At 38.5% G+C, this 21,570-nt stretch overlaps 2 protein-coding genes across 4 annotated transcripts in view; one reads left to right on the forward strand and one right to left on the reverse strand.

Moving 5' to 3' along the window:
- Positions 1 to 204: 204 nt before the first annotated feature.
- LOC134527845 (uncharacterized) lies at positions 205 to 21,177 on the reverse strand. Of its 3 annotated transcripts, none has more exons than XM_063360804.1 (7): positions 20,967 to 21,177; positions 17,958 to 18,048; positions 12,667 to 12,754; positions 10,896 to 11,070; positions 5,205 to 5,391; positions 2,772 to 2,966; positions 205 to 497 (listed from the first exon to the last, which is right to left on the reverse strand). In XM_063360804.1, exons 2-7 carry the CDS (start codon positions 18,022 to 18,024, stop codon positions 430 to 432), a joined length of 780 nt encoding a protein of 259 aa, XP_063216874.1. In that variant the 5' UTR covers positions 18,025 to 18,048; positions 20,967 to 21,177; the 3' UTR covers positions 205 to 429. The 3 variants fall into 3 exon arrangements, with proteins under 3 accessions (XP_063216874.1, XP_063216883.1, XP_063216892.1); XM_063360813.1 differs by having other exon boundaries at positions 20,963 to 21,152; XM_063360822.1 differs by having other exon boundaries at positions 207 to 497; positions 2,772 to 2,985; positions 20,967 to 21,160.
- LOC134531021 (probable cytochrome P450 304a1) overlaps positions 20,141 to 21,570 on the forward strand; it is a 30,010-nt gene continuing 28,580 nt past the window's right edge. The window contains exon 1 of the mRNA XM_063366903.1: positions 20,141 to 20,148. Coding sequence (XP_063222973.1) covers positions 20,141 to 20,148 — 8 coding nt within the window. The remainder of the gene's footprint in view (positions 20,149 to 21,570) is intronic.

Here is a 21,570-nt window from a genome sequence, read left to right on the forward strand (position 1 = left end):
TTTCGAGTATTGTTGGTTTACAATTTTTGATCCGTTTCCTTTGCCCTTATACAATAAGACAGTTTATATATATATATATATATATATATATATATATATATATATATATATATATATATATATATATATATATATATATATATATATATATATATATATATATTTGTGGTGTCTGAAGTTTTGATAAATTATTAACAGTATAAATATTTTTTTAGAAATATCATGTCATAGTTTTAGTTTTTTAAAAGTAGTATACAAATACATGAAAAAAAAGCTATGACTAATCAATAAAACAATAAGATTATAGCTTACAGAAAATTAACTTTCCACAGTAAAAATACATAAAAATTAATCAGCATATATATGAATCCACTCAATTTAAATTTAGATTTTTTTTTCAAGCTATAGGCATATTTAATTCTTGCTTGGTTATGGGATTTGTGAGGTGTTAGCATCTGATGAACTGTTAAATCCAAATCCCAGTGGTGTTCCAATGGCTGGAAAAATAGATAGATAAATAAATAAATTAACATGCAAGTTTGGAAAAGCTGTGTCACACTGCACACTACCTACAGTTTTCATAGGTACATCCATACCTTTAAAGTGATAAATTTACATACCTAAAAAATATGAAGGGGTTGATTCTTCAATTCCGATACCACAATTTCCCTTTGATTTCAGATTCTATTCAGATTTTAATTAGAATTACCAATCTTACTTTCATTCTGAATGTAATTTTGGAATTCAAGTGGAAGGTTAAACCAAAGAATAACACTTAAGAAATCAAAACATACATACATTTTCTAAAAATTTACATTTGAAAAGCTTGCAAGTACTGCGAAATACATATTTAAAACTGATCAAAATCCATGATTTTGTGTTCTTGTGTAATTCCTCTCTCTTGCCATGATTTTTAACAGTTGTGGTTGTGTTTCAATTGATTTACGTCCATGTACGTTTTTATTGAAATACTAACTGATCATGAGATAGTTTCTGTTTATCGTGATTCAAATTCACATTTGATTTAATAATAATGCAAGCTATTGTGGTATCGGCAAATGAAACATCAACACAAACGTAAAAACAGTGCATTTTATACAAAAATTTGTTTACACATGGGAAGCAACATGTAATGCTCAAAAATAAATCATTGGCATTCAATTTAATGACTTTATATATGTGTAAATACAATTTTTAAAAGACTGAAAAAATGAAACAAATGTTTGTGAATAACACAGTTGGCCAGCCTGCGTTAAATTATTTACTTCAATATGACGTCATGATTGCTCACCGACGTTGGAACTGAAAAATTACGTTAATGAAATAAAGCTGTTATACTTAAATTAGTTTACAATGTTTTTCCCATAAGTACAGAAATCTAACTTTGGTTTGTACAGTGTTTTGGTTAAATATAGGTGATTGCGGTTAAGGTTTAACCATAACATAATTTACTGCATTTTTAATATATTAGTGCTTGGTGAGTTGCGTATACATTGTGTACTTACTGGCAGGAAAATATGCAGTTGTGGCAATAATCAATTTAAAGTGAATCTATTTTACATCCAAATTATTGACGGTTTGTACGACCTACCATTCTAAAAATGATACAATTCCTTATATGGTACAATTCCTTTTTACAGCTTGAGAATACAGTTCTGATTCCAGGTAGAATCAGTGGAATTGAAGCACTGAAGAAGCTATGTGCCCATTCCTACTAATAAATAAAAATAACTATGAAAGGTGCAATTAAATGCATTCAAGACATTACAATGTGTAGGGATTTTGTGTTACGCTTTAGTCGAGGGACCTGGCTAGTCAGCCATATGCCCTGTAGTAATTATTTAGGGTGGAGTAAGAAGTGTGATTTTATCTCTACTGCTATTGGACTGATCAATTTTGGCACTTTCAGTAGCGGAGTGCTAATGTGCCTGGCAAGTTTTTACAGTGTATGTATTTAAACAAAAGTAAGGTTGGGATGTAAAGTAAGTGTTTGGATGAAGGATTTGTGTCCTAACTGCATTTCGCCCAGTCAAATTCTCTTATACAATTGATAATTATTTTGGCTTACCAACTGGCAAATCGCAAAATACCATTTGCCTTCATGACAATGGATAGGATTTCAGTTGCACGTAAGGGTATAAAAAATTTGTTGAATTTAGGCTAAAACAGGAGTTAGTGGAGTAATGTATTTTGTGTAGGGACGAACCAAACAAATCCTCAAATACCATCAGATCCTTAGTACTATTCAATATTCAAGAAAACAGATGTAGAGAAAAATAATAAAGAAAATAAAGTTAATTAAAAAATTCAACACTGATAACCTCTGAATTTTTTCTTCATACCTATCTTGTTAGCATTACCCAAGATAGGATACTTTTAACGTGTAATTATATGAATAAAATAATATGTACTGATTCTGGAAACAGTTTGTGAAGCAAACGTTTTAAGGGACAAATGTTTCAACATCATAGTTATGTTTTTAAAATTTTTGTACAGTACCTATTTTATTTTTGACCCTTGAGACCTAGATTTGGATTCAAAGAGTATGTTTGATATACTCTTCGGGATTCGAATTCGAGATTTGGAATTGGGAATTTGACGCATCACTAATTTTGTGATTAAATATATCTTGTATTCTATGCCCTGATCTCGTGTTTCGCTGTTCTTGGGTTCTTACATTCATCATTGGTGTGTTTTGAGCTGTTTAGGTTCAACACAATGTGATTCCAGCGCCGACTAGGACCAACTCACGACGTGAAGGAATGACGTACCCGGGAAAGGGGTCGGGCCGCGTTTCGTGCCCTGGGGACAGGGCTCTGGGGAGCGTGGACCGCGGGGCTCGGGGGAAGCGCCCCGAAGGTCGTGGTAGCGCTGCCGTTCCTTCTCCGCGATGACGTGGAGGGCTTGCGCGCGCGCCGCCAGGAAGACGAACGAGCTGTTGGCGCTCCGCAACGCCGAGTGCACCTCTGGAGCACACGTGCACAGCTGCACTTCTGTCGTCATCCTCCGCACAGGGTTGCCACGTTGGGAAAAATATCTCCAATTGGGCTACTTTTTTTTCCGAGTAAAATGGCACTGTAACTTACCATTTGGTGGCTGGTGGGAAATTTGAGCTATCTTCGCAAACAGAGAACTTGAGAAGGGACTCCAATAAATTTCTGAACCTTAGCTTTAGATTGTGATAAGAAAATAACTATCGATGCACGTCTGCTTTAGCCAGGCATACTCTATTAGTGATAAGATACTATGGACTTGCAGACGGAGAATGTTATCGATTCACCTTTTGAGAGTTATGGTTGAGTGATTATAAAAAAAAAAAATGGGGAGTGATCAGGTGATATAATTTTCTTTTTCCAGGATGAGTTCCGCCTGTTTTGTTGAGTTGTTGACCCATTCTCAAAAACGTCCTGCTGTCGACTCAAGATGGTGACCATAAGAATGAGATACTGCCCAGTGTGCGACAGTGGATTCGTTTTAGATAATGAGGCGTTGGCATTCTACTAACAATGGGCAAGTTACGTATTCCCGAAATTTCAGAAAATTTTGTGAAAAAGAGAAATAGTTATACATTTATTCAAACACACTACTTGAAGTAACCGGCATTGCTAAGGCTTTAGACATCTTGAAGAGGCTTCTTTTAGTGTGGTGGGAATGTATATATATATTTTTAATTTTTTAAAAAGTCTCATGTAGATAGTAGGTATTATTTACATAGAAAATAAAACAACGTAACAAACTTTTGTCTATCTGAAGTGCTAAAAACAAACTATCCGCTATCTGGCATACCAACTTTTTGAGTAAGCCACTTATAGCTGTCCCGTGTGAAAAAAATATGCCATTTCCAAACTAATATTTGCCCCACAAAATGATTGGCCCTGTGCATTTTATAATGGTTTTTCTATGAATAACTTATTCCTATTTTGTCGAATATTCATTGTAAGTTTAAAGTGTATAGATCATATGGTGACAAATCACAAAAAAAAATTTCATTTTGATTCTTCCATAAACCCTTATGAGAGTAGATTAAAAAAAAATTTGTTTTAATAATATGTAGGATGAGTGTTGGTTTGAGTATTGCACCCAGGGCCGTCGTGAGAGATTGACAAAAAAAAAGTGGGGGGGGGGGGTTGGAGGATGAAGAGAAAAAAACCTTGTGGCTCCAGGAGGGTCCCGATGGAGTTTTGGATTTTTCTTTTTTTTTAATGCTTGGACTTAACCCCGATGGAACGAAAATTACAAAAGAAATATGTTAAAAAACATTGTTATGCAATACCCTCAGATAAGTTTTAAAGTAATGGCTCTAGTAACATTTGTAATCTTTAGATATATTTTTTAAAAATTGTGGTGTTTTAAAAGTTTTATGTTAAATAATAACCGGTTGGTGAGGGGGGAGGGGGGGTAGGGGGACAAATTGGATTGCCCCTGAGCCCTTGGTTACTCTGGACGGCCCTGAGTGGCACAAGAGTGTGACCAGGGCCGCAACTAGAGTCTCTGGCACCCGGGGCATGAATGGATTCATGCGCCCCCACCCCCTCTTTTTTTTGCACATACCACACCAATAAAGCGGGGGGGTTCGGGGGCCCGCCCACGGGAAAATGGTGCTATGTTGAGACGTTATATTGTAAATCAGATTAGACATTCCTGGCATGCAAGTTAAAAAAAAAAAAAAAAAAAACTTTTTACCAGTTACCAGTTGTAGAAGGAAGGAATTACAATACAAGCGATTTCGGCGTCCCCACAGCTTTGCGCCCGGGACGTATGCCCCGCTTGCCCCCCCCCCCCCCCTAGTTGCGGCCCTGAGCAGGGGCGTAGGAACCGGGGGGGGGGACAGGGGGGACGTGTCCCCCTGCACCTTTTGGGTGGAGGGGACTGTCCCCCCCAACTTCCTAGACCGTGATATTTTTATTTTATAATGTTATTCTGACCAACTTTATTTGTAATTTCTTCACTCATCAAATTTTATCTTAAGGAAACAATAATAATTTTAACATCGATGTATCCAATGGTTAGATACAAAAAATGCTTAAAAAGCGCTATTATGCACTTATAAAATCAAAATTTTCCGGTGGAGGACCCCCGGACCCCCGGACCCCCCGTCTTAGTAAGAGGGGAATGGGTTTACATGAGATCAAAATCATTATTTGTCCCCCCCCCCCCAACTTTATGAACACAGCTACGCCAATGGCCCTGGGTGTGACGCCCACCTCCTGGGGTCAGCTTCTCCGGCGGGTCGGACAGCTGCGCGAGCAGGCGCCTCGCCGCGGCGATGGAGTCGCAGTCCCGGGCCAGCTCCGCCTCCAGGCACGCGGCCAGCCGCTGGAAGTACCCCAGCGGCGCCGAGTCGCCCGGGTGCAGGTGCGTGCGCAGCGCCATCTCCGCGTCCCGCCGGAGCTGCGGGGGCGCGCGAGACACGCCATCTTGGCTACAGCCCGGTGTCGACACCTACTGTCGCCCGCAGGGGCGCAACAACTAAATTTCCAAAAGGGGGGGGGGGGGCAATATACCTATTTATAAAGAATCATCGATCCCCCCTATTGAAGCGGGGGGTCCGGGGGTCCTCCCCCGGGAAAATTTGTATTTCAAGGTGGAAATGGTGCTATTTAAGCTGTTTTATTACCTAAAAATTGATTACACAGCACTTTCTTTGCTCCCGTTTGCCCCCACTTCAAGGTTTCAGAGGTGGGGGGGGGGCAAAATACCCTTGCCGCCCCCCCCCCCCCCCCCTTTTGTTGTTGCGCCCCTGGTCGCCGGGAAGACTTCTTTTCACAGACGAGAGAGCAAAACGCCCGATCGTTAAGAGTCCCGGAAATTTCGCGGATTCCTCTGGCCTCAGGATAGAATTCAAAGTTGTAGGTGTGCTCGACCCATGTTCACTTTCCCATTGGTTGATTTCTTAGCCGAGAACATTTTTTTTTATCCTTGTTATTTGGCACTACCTGATTCGCTTACTTCTCTCCTAGCTGGACATGGTTGGAACACGGTCGTAGAGGGGCGTGTCCAGAATAACTGCGGTCCAATCATGAACACAGTGCGACAGTGTGGAGGTTTGCATTCTAGCTTGCGACTAAATGAATGCGCGAAAATTCCGTGGCTCTACGCGATCGTGCATCTTCGGGATTTTTTTTTGTTCATTGTAAATAAATATGGCGGTGTTGATAAAAGGATACTCATGGTCAATTAGGTTAGGTTAGCTACATTATAAGTACTTTAAAACATTGTGGACGGTTGATTTGGTTAGGATAGCTACATTAAAGATAAGGAAAAAAAAAAAAGCATGAACTTGGGGAACTTCGGGTTTTGGCTCTCTCGTCTGTGAGTAGAAGGCTTCCCTATTGTTGCCCTACCCGGGCACACGCGCGGTGTGTAAAGCTTCAGGGAAAAACAACGCGATTTGAAAATAATCGAAACATCCGAGTGGGGTCTGTTTACGAAAAGCACTTCTCTGGGGGCCGATACGTAGTTTGATTTCCGGATTAAGTTGTTGAACGCTATTTTTAGAAGAGCTAACGTGGATAAAAGGCGTTTTTTCAGAGTAATATTTCGACATAAAAATGCGCGTCAGTTCAGAGCCTTGCGCTTAGAGGCGATACCGCGCTAGAAGCACCAGCGAGCGTCGCAATTATCATCCCGCCTCACTACACAGATACACCCCTGACTAGACGGGGTCTCACACGCATATCGATTTTCCCCCCCTTCATTTTATCATCTTTACTAATAGCTGAGGCATGTTTCTCTAAATTTAACACCTTGCCTATCTTGCATTTGTTGTTCTGTCACAAATATTTCCAACGATATAATTTCTGTACACATTTTGGTAACACTTATTAACTATCGGTTGAAAATATTTATGACAGAACAAATACAAGGGAGGTATAGTGTTAAATGAAAAAATAAAATAATTTTAACATGGTGCGTGGGACCCCACATAAAAACATTGTATATAATTCATAAGAAATCAGGGGCGTATGCATTCCTAAAAATCTATTATTCCCACCAACAAATGTAAAGAATGTGAAAGCAATCAGCAAGCAAAGTGGTTCTATCCCCACCCCCCTACAAAATAAAATTTTGCGTACGCTCTTGAGAAGAATACTAGAAGTTAATAGTGACAGGCTGCTTCAAATAGTTATCTCTGAGCAGTCATTGGCGTTTAGTAGTGAAATAATTTTTTTGGAAGACACTTTGCCACGGTCTTTTAAAATATTTTAATATGTGGCATCTTCCTCAAAAAATAAATGTTTTCAATGTTATACTATTCAATTTATTTTATTACATTAAACTGGTTGAAATCGATATGTCTTTCGTCTTTCTTCTATCCCTCCCTCCTTAAGTAGTCAACTTACCTCAGGTTGGTTTAATGCAGTTTTTTCGACATATGCAATTGCAGTTTTGCACTGTTTGTCATGAAAAATTGCGAAAATCAATAAAATAAATAATACTCATGAAGATATAAAAATCCACAGAAAACAAGACTGAATCAGCTGATGGACAAACGGAACCAACGATGAAACTAAACAAGTATTATGGACAACAAAACGACGACAGCATGGACAAAAAATATTCAACCCCTAAATATCAAACAGCACAAGAATTCCCTTGAAGGAACTTAGTCATTAAAAATACTATAACAACACAGACGAACACAGTGGGCTAAAAGCTATGAAACAGATTAAATGCATGTAGACAACAAACCTGGATAACGTAGCAATCATAAACTCAACGATAAAGATAAACAAGTACTATAGACAACATATATTATTTTTCATGGCTAAGTTCCTTCAACGGAATTTTCGTGCTGTATGTTATTTAGAGGTTGGACATTTTTTGTCCACGCTGTCGTCGCGGTGTTGTCCATAATACTTGTTTAGTTTCATCGTTGGTTCCGTTTGTCCATCAGCTGATTCAGTCTTGTTTTTTCTGTGGATTTTATTATTTTCATATGTTTTATTTATTTGATTGATTATCGGAATTATTCATGACAAACAGTGCAAAACTGCAATGGCGTACGTCCAAAAAACTGAACTAAATAAAAATACCCCATTTCACGAATCATTTAAAGAACTTACCTCAAATTGGCTTAAACTTACTAACTCTACATTCTGCTGGGCAATGAATGCAAAGTAAGAATGATTGTTTTGTACCTCCTAAAATGGTTTATTGCATAAGCGACAAGGAAACTTTCAAGCGACAGGAATTCACGCAATTGACCAATTCATATTTTTAAGTTTTTTATATATTTTTTTATTTTTACATTATGATGACAATATCGTGTAGGTAGCTGGAATTTGAATGCTTTTCATTCACCGAACACTTATATGCTGTTTATTGGCTTCTATGTATTCCATTACTGACCAACACACAAGTGCATATTATTTCACTGACGGGAGATGCAAGCGTCTGTACTGTTACGACGCGGCTAGCGACGAGGCCGGTCGGTCGGCTGGCACGCCAGCCTGCGAGAGAAGTGGCGATGCAGGTGGCGCCCGCCCGTCTTCTGCCAGCACGGTAGTCCCATCAGCGCGACGCCTCTCTACCCCTTCCCCCCCTCCTCCAGGGTTCGGCAGGTACCCAGAGCCCCGTCTGCGTGACGTGGCGTACCTGGGACGCCATTGTTCTCGCAGCTTCGAGAGTCAAGTCGGGCATTCTGGTGACGCGACCCTTCGGAGGGCTACGAGACCTCTCCATGACGGCGAGAGCGGTGAAGTGAAGAGGGTGAGCGAACGCCTTGGCGAGCGATGGAGGGCGACGAGCGGGCTCCGTGTGCAAAAGTTGGTACTTTGGGGACAGTGTCGCGGCGCGGACGAGTGAGTAGTGCGAGGCAGTGTGTTGGGACCCAGCAGCAGAGAGAGCCACTGTCGAGCCGATCTTCAGTGGGGAGCTGAGATTGTGGACTTACGAAAGTGCGGTTTATATGTGGACAGACAGTTAATTTGTTAGAATTTAATTAATTGTGTTGATATTAGTTAATATATGCACATGTATTTAATTAATCGGGCTATACTTTGGACCTATTTTTCTTCAATTGTAACAATACATGGGTAAATATTACGTTCTGATGTTACTTCCCAAACTATGTACCAATAAGAACTATATTTTATAGTTGTACATTTACATAAACTATAGCTTATACATTTACATAAAAATATTTGTTCTTTCAATTTAAGATTTTATTGAAATCAAGAAATTCCCGCTTATTTCAGATGTTTAACCTGGGGGGGGGGGGGGAGGGGGGGATTTCTTCACTCTTAGGTGAAATTTGTATTATTCAAAGCCAACTTTGCACTAACTACTCACTCACTGCTGCCAATATCGGACTGTGCTTTGCATTTCAAAGGTATTTCAGCTAAGAAAATATACAATACATTTGATTGTGAACTACCATGTCCCAGAGAAGCCACTTTTCTTAGGACATAGTCGTGTCTTCCACTGAGTGGAACTTCTTAACTCCTTTGAGGTAGACCTTTCTGTAACTTGAGCTATATAACTTTATTAGAATGTATCAGACTGCTTTGATGTATTGAATATAAGTTAATGTATTATGGCACTATTCAGACTAGACATTCGCAATTAGACTGTGATTTGGATTTGCAATGTAACGTGCTTCATCTTGGTGAACTAAGACAAAAGGCTGTAATAAATAACCACGCGTGTGCCAGGTGCAACGCTGCATGCTTACGTGCAGTCTCCCGCAACGAAGGAGCTTGTACAACTGACTTCAGTCGTTCAAAAACGCAGGTTTGTAGCCCGTCAACATCCGAAACGAACCAAGTTAGGTCGGGTTCGTAAACTGCCTCCCCTAACCTGGACCCTCCCCTTACACACTTAGAATAATTTATGCTAGAAAAAAAAATCGCGCAATTAACGGAACACGCAACAAACGCAAGAAAATCTTTGTCTTTTATGAAGCACGGGAGGAGGGAGTCGCAATAAATCACCAACCCTACAACTTAAAATTGTAAAACATGGCTTCTTTTGTTAGTTCATGTTTATCATTAAAACATATAAAATTGAAATTGTCCATAACTTTATTTAATAGTGTTATTTTCTTTCACTGTGCGAAACTTAAAACTAGTGAAAATGTGATGTATACGTTAAAAACATCATCACGACCTTCTGTGCATATAACGTCTGCGTTTTTTTTATTTTTAAAAAATTGTTTTCGGAACATCTACTTCAAATATGGAAGGTGGAAACGGAAGCCGAAACTCAAGAAATCGAAGGTTGGGCGCTGCTTGCGTTGCGTTTTTGCGTGTTAAGGTGGTTTTGTAAACGAGTACGGTATTTGAAAACTCCGTCAATGAATTTTTTTTTGCATCTCGCATTTCTCACGTTTTTTTCTGTTTCTTGCGTAGTTTACAATCAGGGCCCCCACATGGCCGGTGCTACCGTTGCTACGGCAACGGGGCCCGTGAGTCTAGGGGCCCCGCGAAGGAAAGAAGAAACAAATTTAAAAAAAAAAAAGTAGATAATTTTAGAATAAATAATAGAAAACAAACAATCAAGCCTAATTTTAGTTACCGACGAAATATCACACCAGAGCAATATGATTCGGAATATGCTGTGCGTACAGAACGTGTCTGAATCTACAACTGTGAGTAACAAAACCACCAACATCCGACGTGACACCATGTTACACTCATTTATTTGCCATTATTCAACATAAATTTACGTTTACAATCTGAACACTGACTTAAAACTAGTTTCAATGTGTGTTTGAAAAATAATTGTGATTAAGGTAAAGAATTATATGCATAGAAGCCAAAAAATGTTTTAAATCTTTTTAGTATAAAGAAATGGCAAGGGGGGGGGGGATCATCATGACCTCTAGCAACGGGGCCCACGGAATGATGTGGGGGGGCCTGTTTGCAATACACAAACGCGGCCTCGACACTTACTCTGGCCACCTCTTGCTTCAAGTAGTTGAAGAGGTACGTCTGCTGGGCCACGCCGTTCGTCAGCTCCGTCAGCTGGTATTTCACGTTCCCGATGTCGGCTGTGACCTTCAGCATCTGCTCCGGGGAGTACGAGGCGACCTGCGTGCTCAGGCCGACCTGACGCTGCACGAACTCCCTGCGCAAACAACAGCAGACCAGTCCTGTGTTGAGCCATTATAGAGACCTGCAAATTTCGCGGATTCATTCGGTGATAGGATAGAATTCAAACACATATACCTCTTAGATAATTTTGCTATTGGCTTACTGTTCATCTGGACGAATCTAATCCAGTTATAAATAGAGACCCGTGAATTTCGCGGATTCAATGACCTCCAGGATAGACTCCAATATCCTCTACACACTCGGGCAAATGCCAACTGTTCATTGGCTGTTGACTTGTGAATTGTCTCGACTGGGTGGCCTGTGATTTGACATTTCTATGAGTGAGGGTCTCTAATTGGCCCTCATTCCTCCAGATTAATAGAGAACCAATGAAAGAAGCAGCACTAAGGTATAATTATTTGAATTTTAGCATAACACGAAATGAATCCGCGAAATTCACGGGTCTCTAGTTATAAACCCTCAACCAAAGAAGGATCGAATCACAGACTTACAAGCCGGCAGCCAATGAACTTGCGTTATTTGCCCGAGTGTACAGGGGTATGTGCAATCTATCCTGAAGGCCATCGAAACCGCGAATTTTGAACGTGGCTCTACGAGCGTGTCGACACGTGATGGCCCATCACGTGTCGACGCGCTCGTAGAGCCTCGTTCCTTGGCACAGCCCTCGTCACCGGGGCGGGACCAGGGGAACCCCTCCCTTTCCACGACTCGAAAACCAACGCGCGAAGACATAACAAGAAAACTACAGAAACTTACCTACATCAGATTACAGACAGATTATTTTAGAAGAACCGTTACAATACTGTATTTTCTTCCCAATACAAGATTTTTTCATGAACAAAATTGGCTGATGTTTTCAAAACCAATTTATAGTAATATCTCGGTTAGTCGCAAGCAAGGAAAACTACGGCATCATAGCGACCGGGATTGACGATGTAAGAAGGCGAGTCCTGCAGTATGTACCTGAGGAGCGGCTGATGAGCAGCACCGCTCGCAACGGTGGAATCGCATTCCTAAGTGGACTGTATTTGGTGCTGGTTTACACGCATGTTACTGTGAGCATATCTCTCTTACAAACTTGACATGTGTAATTGTTGTATTTAGTAACATTTATACAAATATATGACTTGTTTTAAAAAAAAATTATTAATCAAATTACTTAATAATAAAAAAAATTTAAAAGTTAACTATACACCCAAATATAATAAGATCAGTTTTATATTCTCAAACAAAATCTCCAGTTAAATTCATATGTGTACACTGTTCCCTGAGATTTTGGTGTGACAATATTTTAATATTCAATTATAAAGAAAAATAACTCATAAAAAATGATATAATTGTCATACTGGGCACCCTCCATCACAAAAGTCTGGCCGCGGCCTTGACTGGAATAAAGAGAATAATATTATGATGGGTAGCTTATTTCTACACTATATATATATATATATATATATATATATAATAGGATTACTTCGCACGAATTAACAGTTTTCATAACCGAGTTAAGAGATGTTACTACCACGACATCTCAAATAATAACGTCCTCTGTCCCCCTGCAAGTACGTTACGGCACACCAATCGTGAAAGTTTCACAGGGTGACTGTCTTACCTAAACACATCGACTGTTTCCATAATTTCTCTTGGAACTGCACATTCGTTTGGAGGTTTTCCTCCCTCCGGCGATGTGCCCAGCAAGCCTGAAAACCATTAGCGAACAGTTGCCCTGAACATGGCGCTCGCAGTTGACTTCTTACTTCCATCAGATAACCGACAGTAAAGCGATGCCATCAACCGTTGGCACTAAAAGCTGCTGAAACGTCCCGGCAAGACCCAAAACGTTCCAGGTGTGGCCAGCGTGGAAAATGCACACGCATGGGGCTTTTCAAGTGCCAACATTGTGGCAATCATGGCCCTGTTCTTGCAATAGCACGCAGGTGCAGACGGACCCGTACGATTTAGCTCGGCAATGCTGCTCAGACTGTTCGCTTAGCCAGAGAACACTGCAAGCTGTACTGTCGTCATAGCTACTGCGGGCCTCGTGCAATTGGGGCCTTCAGGATGACTTTTCGGGAGGGGCTATCGCACAAAGAAAGGTCGTAGTTGCAAAAAAAAAATGAAAGTGTTCAGATATTGGCCTTGGAATATTATTTACAAATTACAGGTTTCAAATAGCTACAGAACCTTAGTGGCCCCATGCAACATTTGATGAGATAAAAGTTTAACGTACGAAATTAAATATTTAAGTAATAAATGGACATAGTTATGCAAAAAGGAACCAACCCACATGAAACATATTCTGAGTATTTTGAAGTTAAAGTTAATTATAAATTGTAATTCTCGTATTGATAACATAATGCGGGTATAATTTTAATGGTCTAGTATAAATTTTGATATGATAATAGCAACGACGACGGTACGATCCAGGGGGGAGCCGATTTAGGGGCTGGGAATAACGGTACTTGGCCGCCCGGACCTGTGACGTAGCTCGGAGCAGCAGTCTCTTGCCCATGTTCGAGGAACGCGGCCTACGCTTGCCCGGTAAGCTCGCTATCGCAAAGGCGCGTTGTTTACCACAATCTTTCTACGTATTCTGTACAAACTGTAAGTAGGCTCTAATGTTTGATGATAACATCATTACTTTATAATGTAGAACCTATTGCGAAACCCATCAAACGTAAATAAGTGAAAACAAAAGTACGGTGTAAATACTTCAGTTACAGATAATACTTTGAGCTCTTTTTTTTTTTTTTTACTGAATTGTGACATAGTATGGTATGCAAATAGCTGTTCTTCAAGTTATAATTTTCTAAGATGCCCGGATGTGCAGTGCAAAATTGTAGAAACTATAAAGACAAGACAGGCGCAGCTATAAGTTATTTTAGATTTCCAAAACACGATGACTTATTAAAGAAGTGGATTTTTTTTTGTGTGGTAGGAAGGATAAATTTGACCACAAAACAGCACGACTTTGTTCCGAACACTTTACCGATGAAGATTATCAAAGAGACTTGCGTGCCGAATTAATGGGCGAGAAAAGGCGGAGGTTGCTTAAACATAATGCAGTCCCAAACATTAATTTGCCAAACAACAAAAAAGCAGTTGATTCCACGAGGAGCGATAGACTTCAGTCTAGAACCGTTAAACGAAAGCTTGTTGACGAGTTGAACACATCTAAATCAAAACAGCTGCGGTCTATTGTCGATGTATCCGTATCACAGGAAATACTACTTAACAGTTCTCATTGTGAAAACTCTCAAATTGAAAGCTCCAATACAAACACTGAGGCAACTTGCCATCATGATTTTACACAAAATATACATTTACAAAAACATTTAGATTTACTACAATTGCGGATTCTCTCTCTGGAAAAACAAATTGAAAGTAGAAAAGAAGGGGAGAAAAAATTACAAAAGCAAAATGAGCTTCTGAAATCTCAGTTACTGTCACTGAAAATTGTTCATCCAGGCAGTGCAAGAGGTCTGTTAGGGATGAACTAAAAAATATTTTAGAAAATATTTTTACTCCCAAGCAAATAGAACGGCTTTTAAATAAAAGTAAAAGACAAGTGTGGTGGGAAGATGGGGATATAGCTGCAGCAATAACTTTACGTTCAATTTCCCGCAAAGCTTACCTCTACTTGAGGAAAAAAGTCGGTATTCCTTTACCTGGTTTATCAAATCTCCGGAAATGGACAAGGAACGTGAAATGCTCTCCAGGTATTCTTGAAGAAGTCTTGACTGTTTTGCATGCAAAATCAGGATCAATGATGCTTACTGAACGGCTTACAGTATTATCTTTAGATGAAATGAAAGTAGATGGAAGATACTGTTATGGCCAAACAGCAGACCAAATTTTATGTCCTAGCAAAAATGCACAAGTTATAATGGCTAGAGGTCTGGCTTCTAAATGGAAGCAGCCAGTTTTTTATGATTTTGATGTCAAAATTACTCAAGATTTGCTTTTTAAAGTTATTAATAAACTGGAAGAAAGGGGTTTTATTGTGGTTGCAATAGTGAGTGATATGGGAGGCAGTAACCTAGGCCTCTGGAAAAGTTTAAACATATCACCGGAAAATGTTTCCTTTCCAAACCCTTCGGACGGAAAAAGAAACGTATGGGTTTTCGCCGGCATTCCTCATCTCATTAAGCTACTGAGAAATAACTTCCTTGATTTTGGAATACGGCTAGGTAATGGAACAGTAATCCTCAAACAGCACATAAATGACATAATAGAAGACAAGGAATGGAAGTTGTGTCCTAAACTGACAGAGTTGTTTTTAACTGTCAAAGGAAGTACAAGGCAGAAAGTTAAATATGCGGTACAACTTTTTTCACACCATACTGCTAGACGTCTTCTGGAAAACTACAAAGATCACCCAGAAATCGGAAATTTTTTCGAAACTGTTTACAAATTCTTTGATATTTTGAACTCCAGATTTGTCAGAGATTCGAAAAAACCGTGGCACAGTGCATTTGGTCTAAATATTGACAACCAGCTTAACATACTACAAGAAATGGAACATCAAATATCAAGTTTAAGAATATTGCAACACAAAGGCCTCATGCCATTTCAGAAAGGAATTTTGGTAACAATAAATTCGCTTCGTGAATTACGCAATTTTTTGAACGCTAAGTATTCACTGAAATTAATTCTCACGTCTCGTCTGAATCAAGATGTTTTGGAAAGTTTTTTTTCGCGGATTAGGAGTGCTGGACACGCAAATCAAAATCCGACACCTGCAGACTTTAAGTATCGTTTACGTTTGCTGCTTTTAGGATGTGAACTACCTCTGCCAGCTGGTGCTTGTGTCACTGATGAAAGTTTGGCTGACAAACCGTATTTGACAAGCCAAATGTTTATTTCATTAAACACTGCGAAAGAAGAAAGTGCCCAAATCCCGACCCCAACACTTCAATCTTCCGACAAGTCCTTTTCTGATATGACAACAGAGGAAAGTGAGGCACTGCGATACGTTGCTGGCTACTTGGCCCATGGCACCAATGACGGAAATCTTATCGCAGATTCGGCTGTAAACGAAGGTATGTCAAACTTTTGAAAATACCGGTACTTGCTGTTTTATTATCAAGGTGTGAGTGTCCTTTTATTCAACACGAGAGAGGGCTTAATGCAAATGTTATAAATGTTATACACAAACAGTAGCTGATATTGTAAATTATTGGTTCTGGTCATATTGTTGTAAATGGATTCATTGGTTTTTACATACAACTATTTTGTGAAGCAAAAAATGGTTTTTATAGTTATTGTGTAAAGAATAATTATTTTAAATTGTGTTAGTACGGTAATTAGCTAACATCAAACTGTTTATAATGTCTCAAAATATTATGACAGCTTCAAAGAGTCAGTTTGAAGAAATATGGACAAAACAACAATTTACAATATTGGGTACTGTTAATGTTAAAAACAATTATTTCCCTCACAATTATAGAAATGAAAGACCACGGCCTTGAACATATTGCTATATAAGATTTATGTTAATTTATAAATGTGCTTTGTTTATACAGATGGATGGATAGAAAAAATTAGCAGAGGCGGTTTGACGATTCCATCCCAGGCATTCGTAAATGCAGTGAAATCAGCGGAAGAAGTGTTTACGAGTCTTCACGGTAAAGGAATAAACTCTCAGCCAAGAATTATACGAGCATTTTTTAATAATTTGGTGACGAAGTTTCCTGAAATAAACTCTAACGTTTTAATGAAGCTTGCAAGAACTAGGACATTTTTTCGACTAAGGCATTTGAATAGAAGAGCAGAACAAGACAGCAATGCAAAAAGGGAGCAGAGAAAAAAGAAACAGTTCACCCAATAACTTACGTAAGTAAGAATAATTGACTTCCTAAACGTGTATGCACACACACACACCAACACACACACACATATATATTGCTTATACGTATGTTCGATGTAAACCACTGTTTAACAATTGTTTTGGTTAATGTTAGATAATTTATTTTATTAATCATGCGCGTAGTTAATCAATTTCTATACGTCTAATTTAATATGTTGCGTTCTTATAGATCACAGATTTTCATACTTTTCCCATAAAAATAAACAATTATTATTCTCTGTTCTTTATTTTTGAAAATACTCCCACTTTTCTCCAGTTATTATTTTTTTACTACTTTATTTTGTACCAATAACTTCGGTGTGAAATTATTCTACTATGCACTATGGTTGTAAATAATGGGAACACTCTCAAAAACGATTTTTTTTTTCACTTGATAGATTTACGCTTCTTCAATCAGAGCAGCTGTATACGAGTCTATGAAAAGTATTTTTCAGTCATTTTTGATGCGTTACTAGTTATTTTGTGAGTTAGAAATAAAATAAAATTTTCAATAAATACTTACTTTACTTTCCAAGTAAAAAAATATATATTTCATAGCCTTAAAAAGTCTTTAAGATTTAAAACCCTGCGCTGCAGTATAAAAATGCGTGCCAATAGAAGAAAAAAATATGTTTTTACTTTAAATGTCGATAATACTACATTAATATTGAAATGTGTGTATTTTGTTATAAAATGAGCCAACAGCGCATAACAGCGATACTAGCTCGCAGTGCATTGTGCATGCGAAGCTACACCCAGCGCGAGCACACAGCCGGACTCTGCTCCCAGCTACGTCACAGGGCCAGGTCACTCCCCCTTCCACTTTCTCCCTTCAAATCGGCGCAACCCCCCTCTCTCTAGTAACCTTGGGTACGATCAACCTTGTACTATTTTAATTTATTTTCAAATAAAATATAACAAAATTGTGGGTTGGTTCCTTTTTGCATAACTACGTCCAAATACACACTAATCAATATAATTGGTCTCGGGAGGGGCTATCGCCGCGCCTGGCCTCGTGGCGGGACGCGAGTGGTGGGTGTCGCGGTGCGTGGTACCTGGGGGAGAGGCGGCGCAAGACTCCACCTCCATCCCCTCGCAGGCGGACCGCGGCTGCCCGGACATCGCCTGTCCCCTCGCGCGCGCGTCCTGCCCACACACCAACCAAGACAAGGCTGGAACAGCCAGCCAGCAGCCACTGTGAGGGAAGGAGCCTGTCGCCATTTTATTTGCCCTCACTGGGTTCGAACCGAGGACTCCAAGCTCCGTGTCGAAAGTGTAAATTTTTTAATTTTTTTAAAAATTTTATTAATTGATTTTTTTATAAATTTTAAATGTTTTTCTTTAAAATCGGATAATAAATAAAGTCCAATCGCGCATCTTCGTGTTTTTTTTTTTTTGGTTCATTGTAAATAAATTGTAAATAAATATAGCGGTGCTATTCATTAACATGCATCTGTACATTGGTGCGGCCGTCGCAATATTTTTCGTTTGCCGTGCGTCCGTGAATGTTTATTTTGGACAACTCATGATAACTAATGGTCAATTAGGTTAGGTTAGCTACGTTATAAATACTTTAAAACATTGTGGACGGTTGATTTGGTTAGGATAGCTACATTAAAGATAGTACCCTACTGTGAAATCATGTAAACTGTTTCCTAGCGCTGGATAGCTACATATTAAAAAGTTATTTGCTAAGCAACCATAAAATGATTTGACAATATTTTTAATGTAGCTATACTTACATAATATCCGTGAATTTCCCCCCCCCCCACAAATAAATACACCTGTTGTGGTACGGAAAAAAAGAAAGCTAGCATATGAACTTCGGGGAACTTCGGGTGTGGCTCTCTCGTCTGTGAAATGAAGGCTTCCCAGATAAAGCTGGCATCACGACTAAAAAAATTTCAAAGCAGTCAGGACTGCTGACAGAAGTGAAAACGTTTTCGCAATTTTTACGAAAAAAAAAAAAAAAAAAAATTATCACACAACAAATTTGTTTTATCACGTTAGTAAAATAACTCCTAAATTACTATTAAGTACGCATTTCATCGTAATTGTAGGTATTAAAAAATAAATAATGATGTTCTTAATTTTTAGGTGATATTGCTACAATCTATATATCTATATGAGAATATTAGTATATTTTATACTCACTAATTACTGCTCAGAAATCGAATATTTAAGACTTAAAATAAAAATTGAACAAAAACACAATTTTAACACTGTATACACACATTCGATTCACATATGCACAGCACTGATGTACAGGGACTGAAGACGCGTACTGGCTGCGCGCGTACCACTGAGCGTGTGTGTGTGTGTGTGTATGTAGAGTATATATATATACACATACATTCACGTCACGTGACCATGTCGATGACGACTTACATGAATTTACTCCATATCCAAACCTTCCTATAAAAGCATTCACTTAAAAAAAATAATAATAAGCACGAGTGTGTGTTTCACAATTGAAATATTACTATTGATTTCAGCCAATGAAATCGTCCGATGCATCTAACGTGTAGCATAACGTAAGCTAACGTGTAGCATAACAAGGCGTTCCATAAAATTATGTGCTATGCTCAAAAGTAGGGTGGAGGGAATCCACGTCTGCATGTTTACATGCTAAGTGTGTTTGAAGCTTTTTATTTTCTTCAGCTAATTGTTCTACCAAATTGATTAGACGCTCAAAACATTGGCTGAAGTGCAGTGTTTGCATTGTAGAAACAGTTTTAAAACACTTTTTTTTTTATAACGAAAGTGATAATTTCTGACTACGGAGATCCTAGTTCATCATCAGACGTGGTCAAATATCATTCTCGCAAAGAAAATTTTTTTGTTGATGGCGAGGTTAAAAAGTGACCAACTAATCCCATGCTCAAAATAGCAAACAATTTATATTTTAAATGTTGTATTAAAAAATTGTTGAAAAAAAGATTGTGTCTTTCAATAACCACTATTTAGGAATAAATATGGAATATTATCATATGATGCTCACAAACATTTTTTCATTACATTTCAAAGTTGGTCTAAAACTTTTTTTTTTCTCTAAGTGCTGTAGATCTGGTAACAGAGCACACCGAACCAAGAACAACGCTAACAGCGTTAGAAAGAGAGAGAGAGAGAGAGAGAGTAAAAGCCTATTAACATGCAGACCGCAATCCAAGGATGGAACGTACTATAGACCACATGTCCCCTAGTACACCCTAACAGGAACTATATCTGGTGTATTAGGATGTGGCAGTGAGTCAAGCCAAAGGTCGCCGCTGAGACGGTTATAACGACGCCACCGCCGCTGCTGACCCAGCATTCAGTGCGAGCGAGGCCAGGAACCGAGCTTTCATACCTTACCGTAAACTACCATTTTCGATAATTAAATAAAAAATATATATTACTTACTATTCGTTCGACTAAAAACAAAAGATAATCAACAATTATCAACAACATGATCCATCTCGTAGGGTTCAGCCAGCGTTTGCAATGTAAGCACAAAAAAATGCGTTTATTTACATCACATTAGAAACCTCTAAATCACGACCGTGTTGTTTTCTCTATCAAAATTTTATCAAAGAAAACAATTTTTTGTGACAGTGAAATTATTTTTCATTGGTTACCATTCGTTACTTATTCGTGAACTTTGGAATTGGCAGACGTAGATATTTTGCGGTTCCGTGATCCATTTCCGTTTTTACGTTATCGCGTCATTCTGGAACGGACCTTATTCCGGGTTCATAAATTACGCAAGGACGCAATATTCTTACGACGAAATAATTTCAGTAAAGACTTTTTCAAATACCCGTTTATAAATAACGCAAGGCACAAAAACGGAACGCTAGCATGGGCCAACTTTCCAATTCTTGCGTTTCATCCTTCTATATTTAAGTTAAGTGTTCCGAAAATAATTTCAAGATGCAGGAGCAATTTATACCTTTCGCACGCATCACGTTTACACTTAATAAACTTCCGCACAATGACAGTACTTGACAGTAATTGACGCTTTTAAATCAGATTAATATTTCCAAAGACTATAAGAAAATAATTAAAAAGTAACACATACTTACCTTATTCGTTAATCAGAAAGCTGTATGCACAAAGCATGGAATAGCATGCTCGTTGAAGAAAATTTATTACATTTCTGAACACAAATAAATTTTTTTTTATAAGTATAACCTATTTGAATTTAAACATAGCCATGATAGGTTCTTGCACAAACAAAATGAATCTCGGATTCTTAAACGCTAAGAAGTAAGACAGTCATTTGTTTTATTTTTCTGCCAGTGAAAAAAACATTTTGAAAGCTCAATGTCTGGTTTAGGCTTTGGAGTTAGGGGTTGTCAGGAAATGGCATGTGTGACGTAACTGAAGTTACTTTTAACCTCGCCAAAACACTTCGGAAATGGTGCTAGACCACGTCAGATAATGGTCAGTAAGTATGAATTACAATCCCCATCTTTAAACACAGTCGCTTTCATAAAAACATATGAGAGAGTCTTTCAGTACTCGCCAGTGATGTGTAAACATGTAACTTTGGTAACGAGCAAATTCGTGTGTTCTCATTTCACAATAAATAAATAAAAAAAATAAAAAATAAAAAATAAAATAAAATAAATGTTGTTTGTCAATCCGTTCCAATAAAAAAATTTAGGCTCAAACACATACAAAGAT

Source organism: Bacillus rossius, chromosome 1 (assembly GCF_032445375.1).
Source record: "Bacillus rossius redtenbacheri isolate Brsri chromosome 1, Brsri_v3, whole genome shotgun sequence".
NCBI lineage: Eukaryota > Metazoa > Arthropoda > Insecta > Phasmatodea > Bacillidae > Bacillus > Bacillus rossius.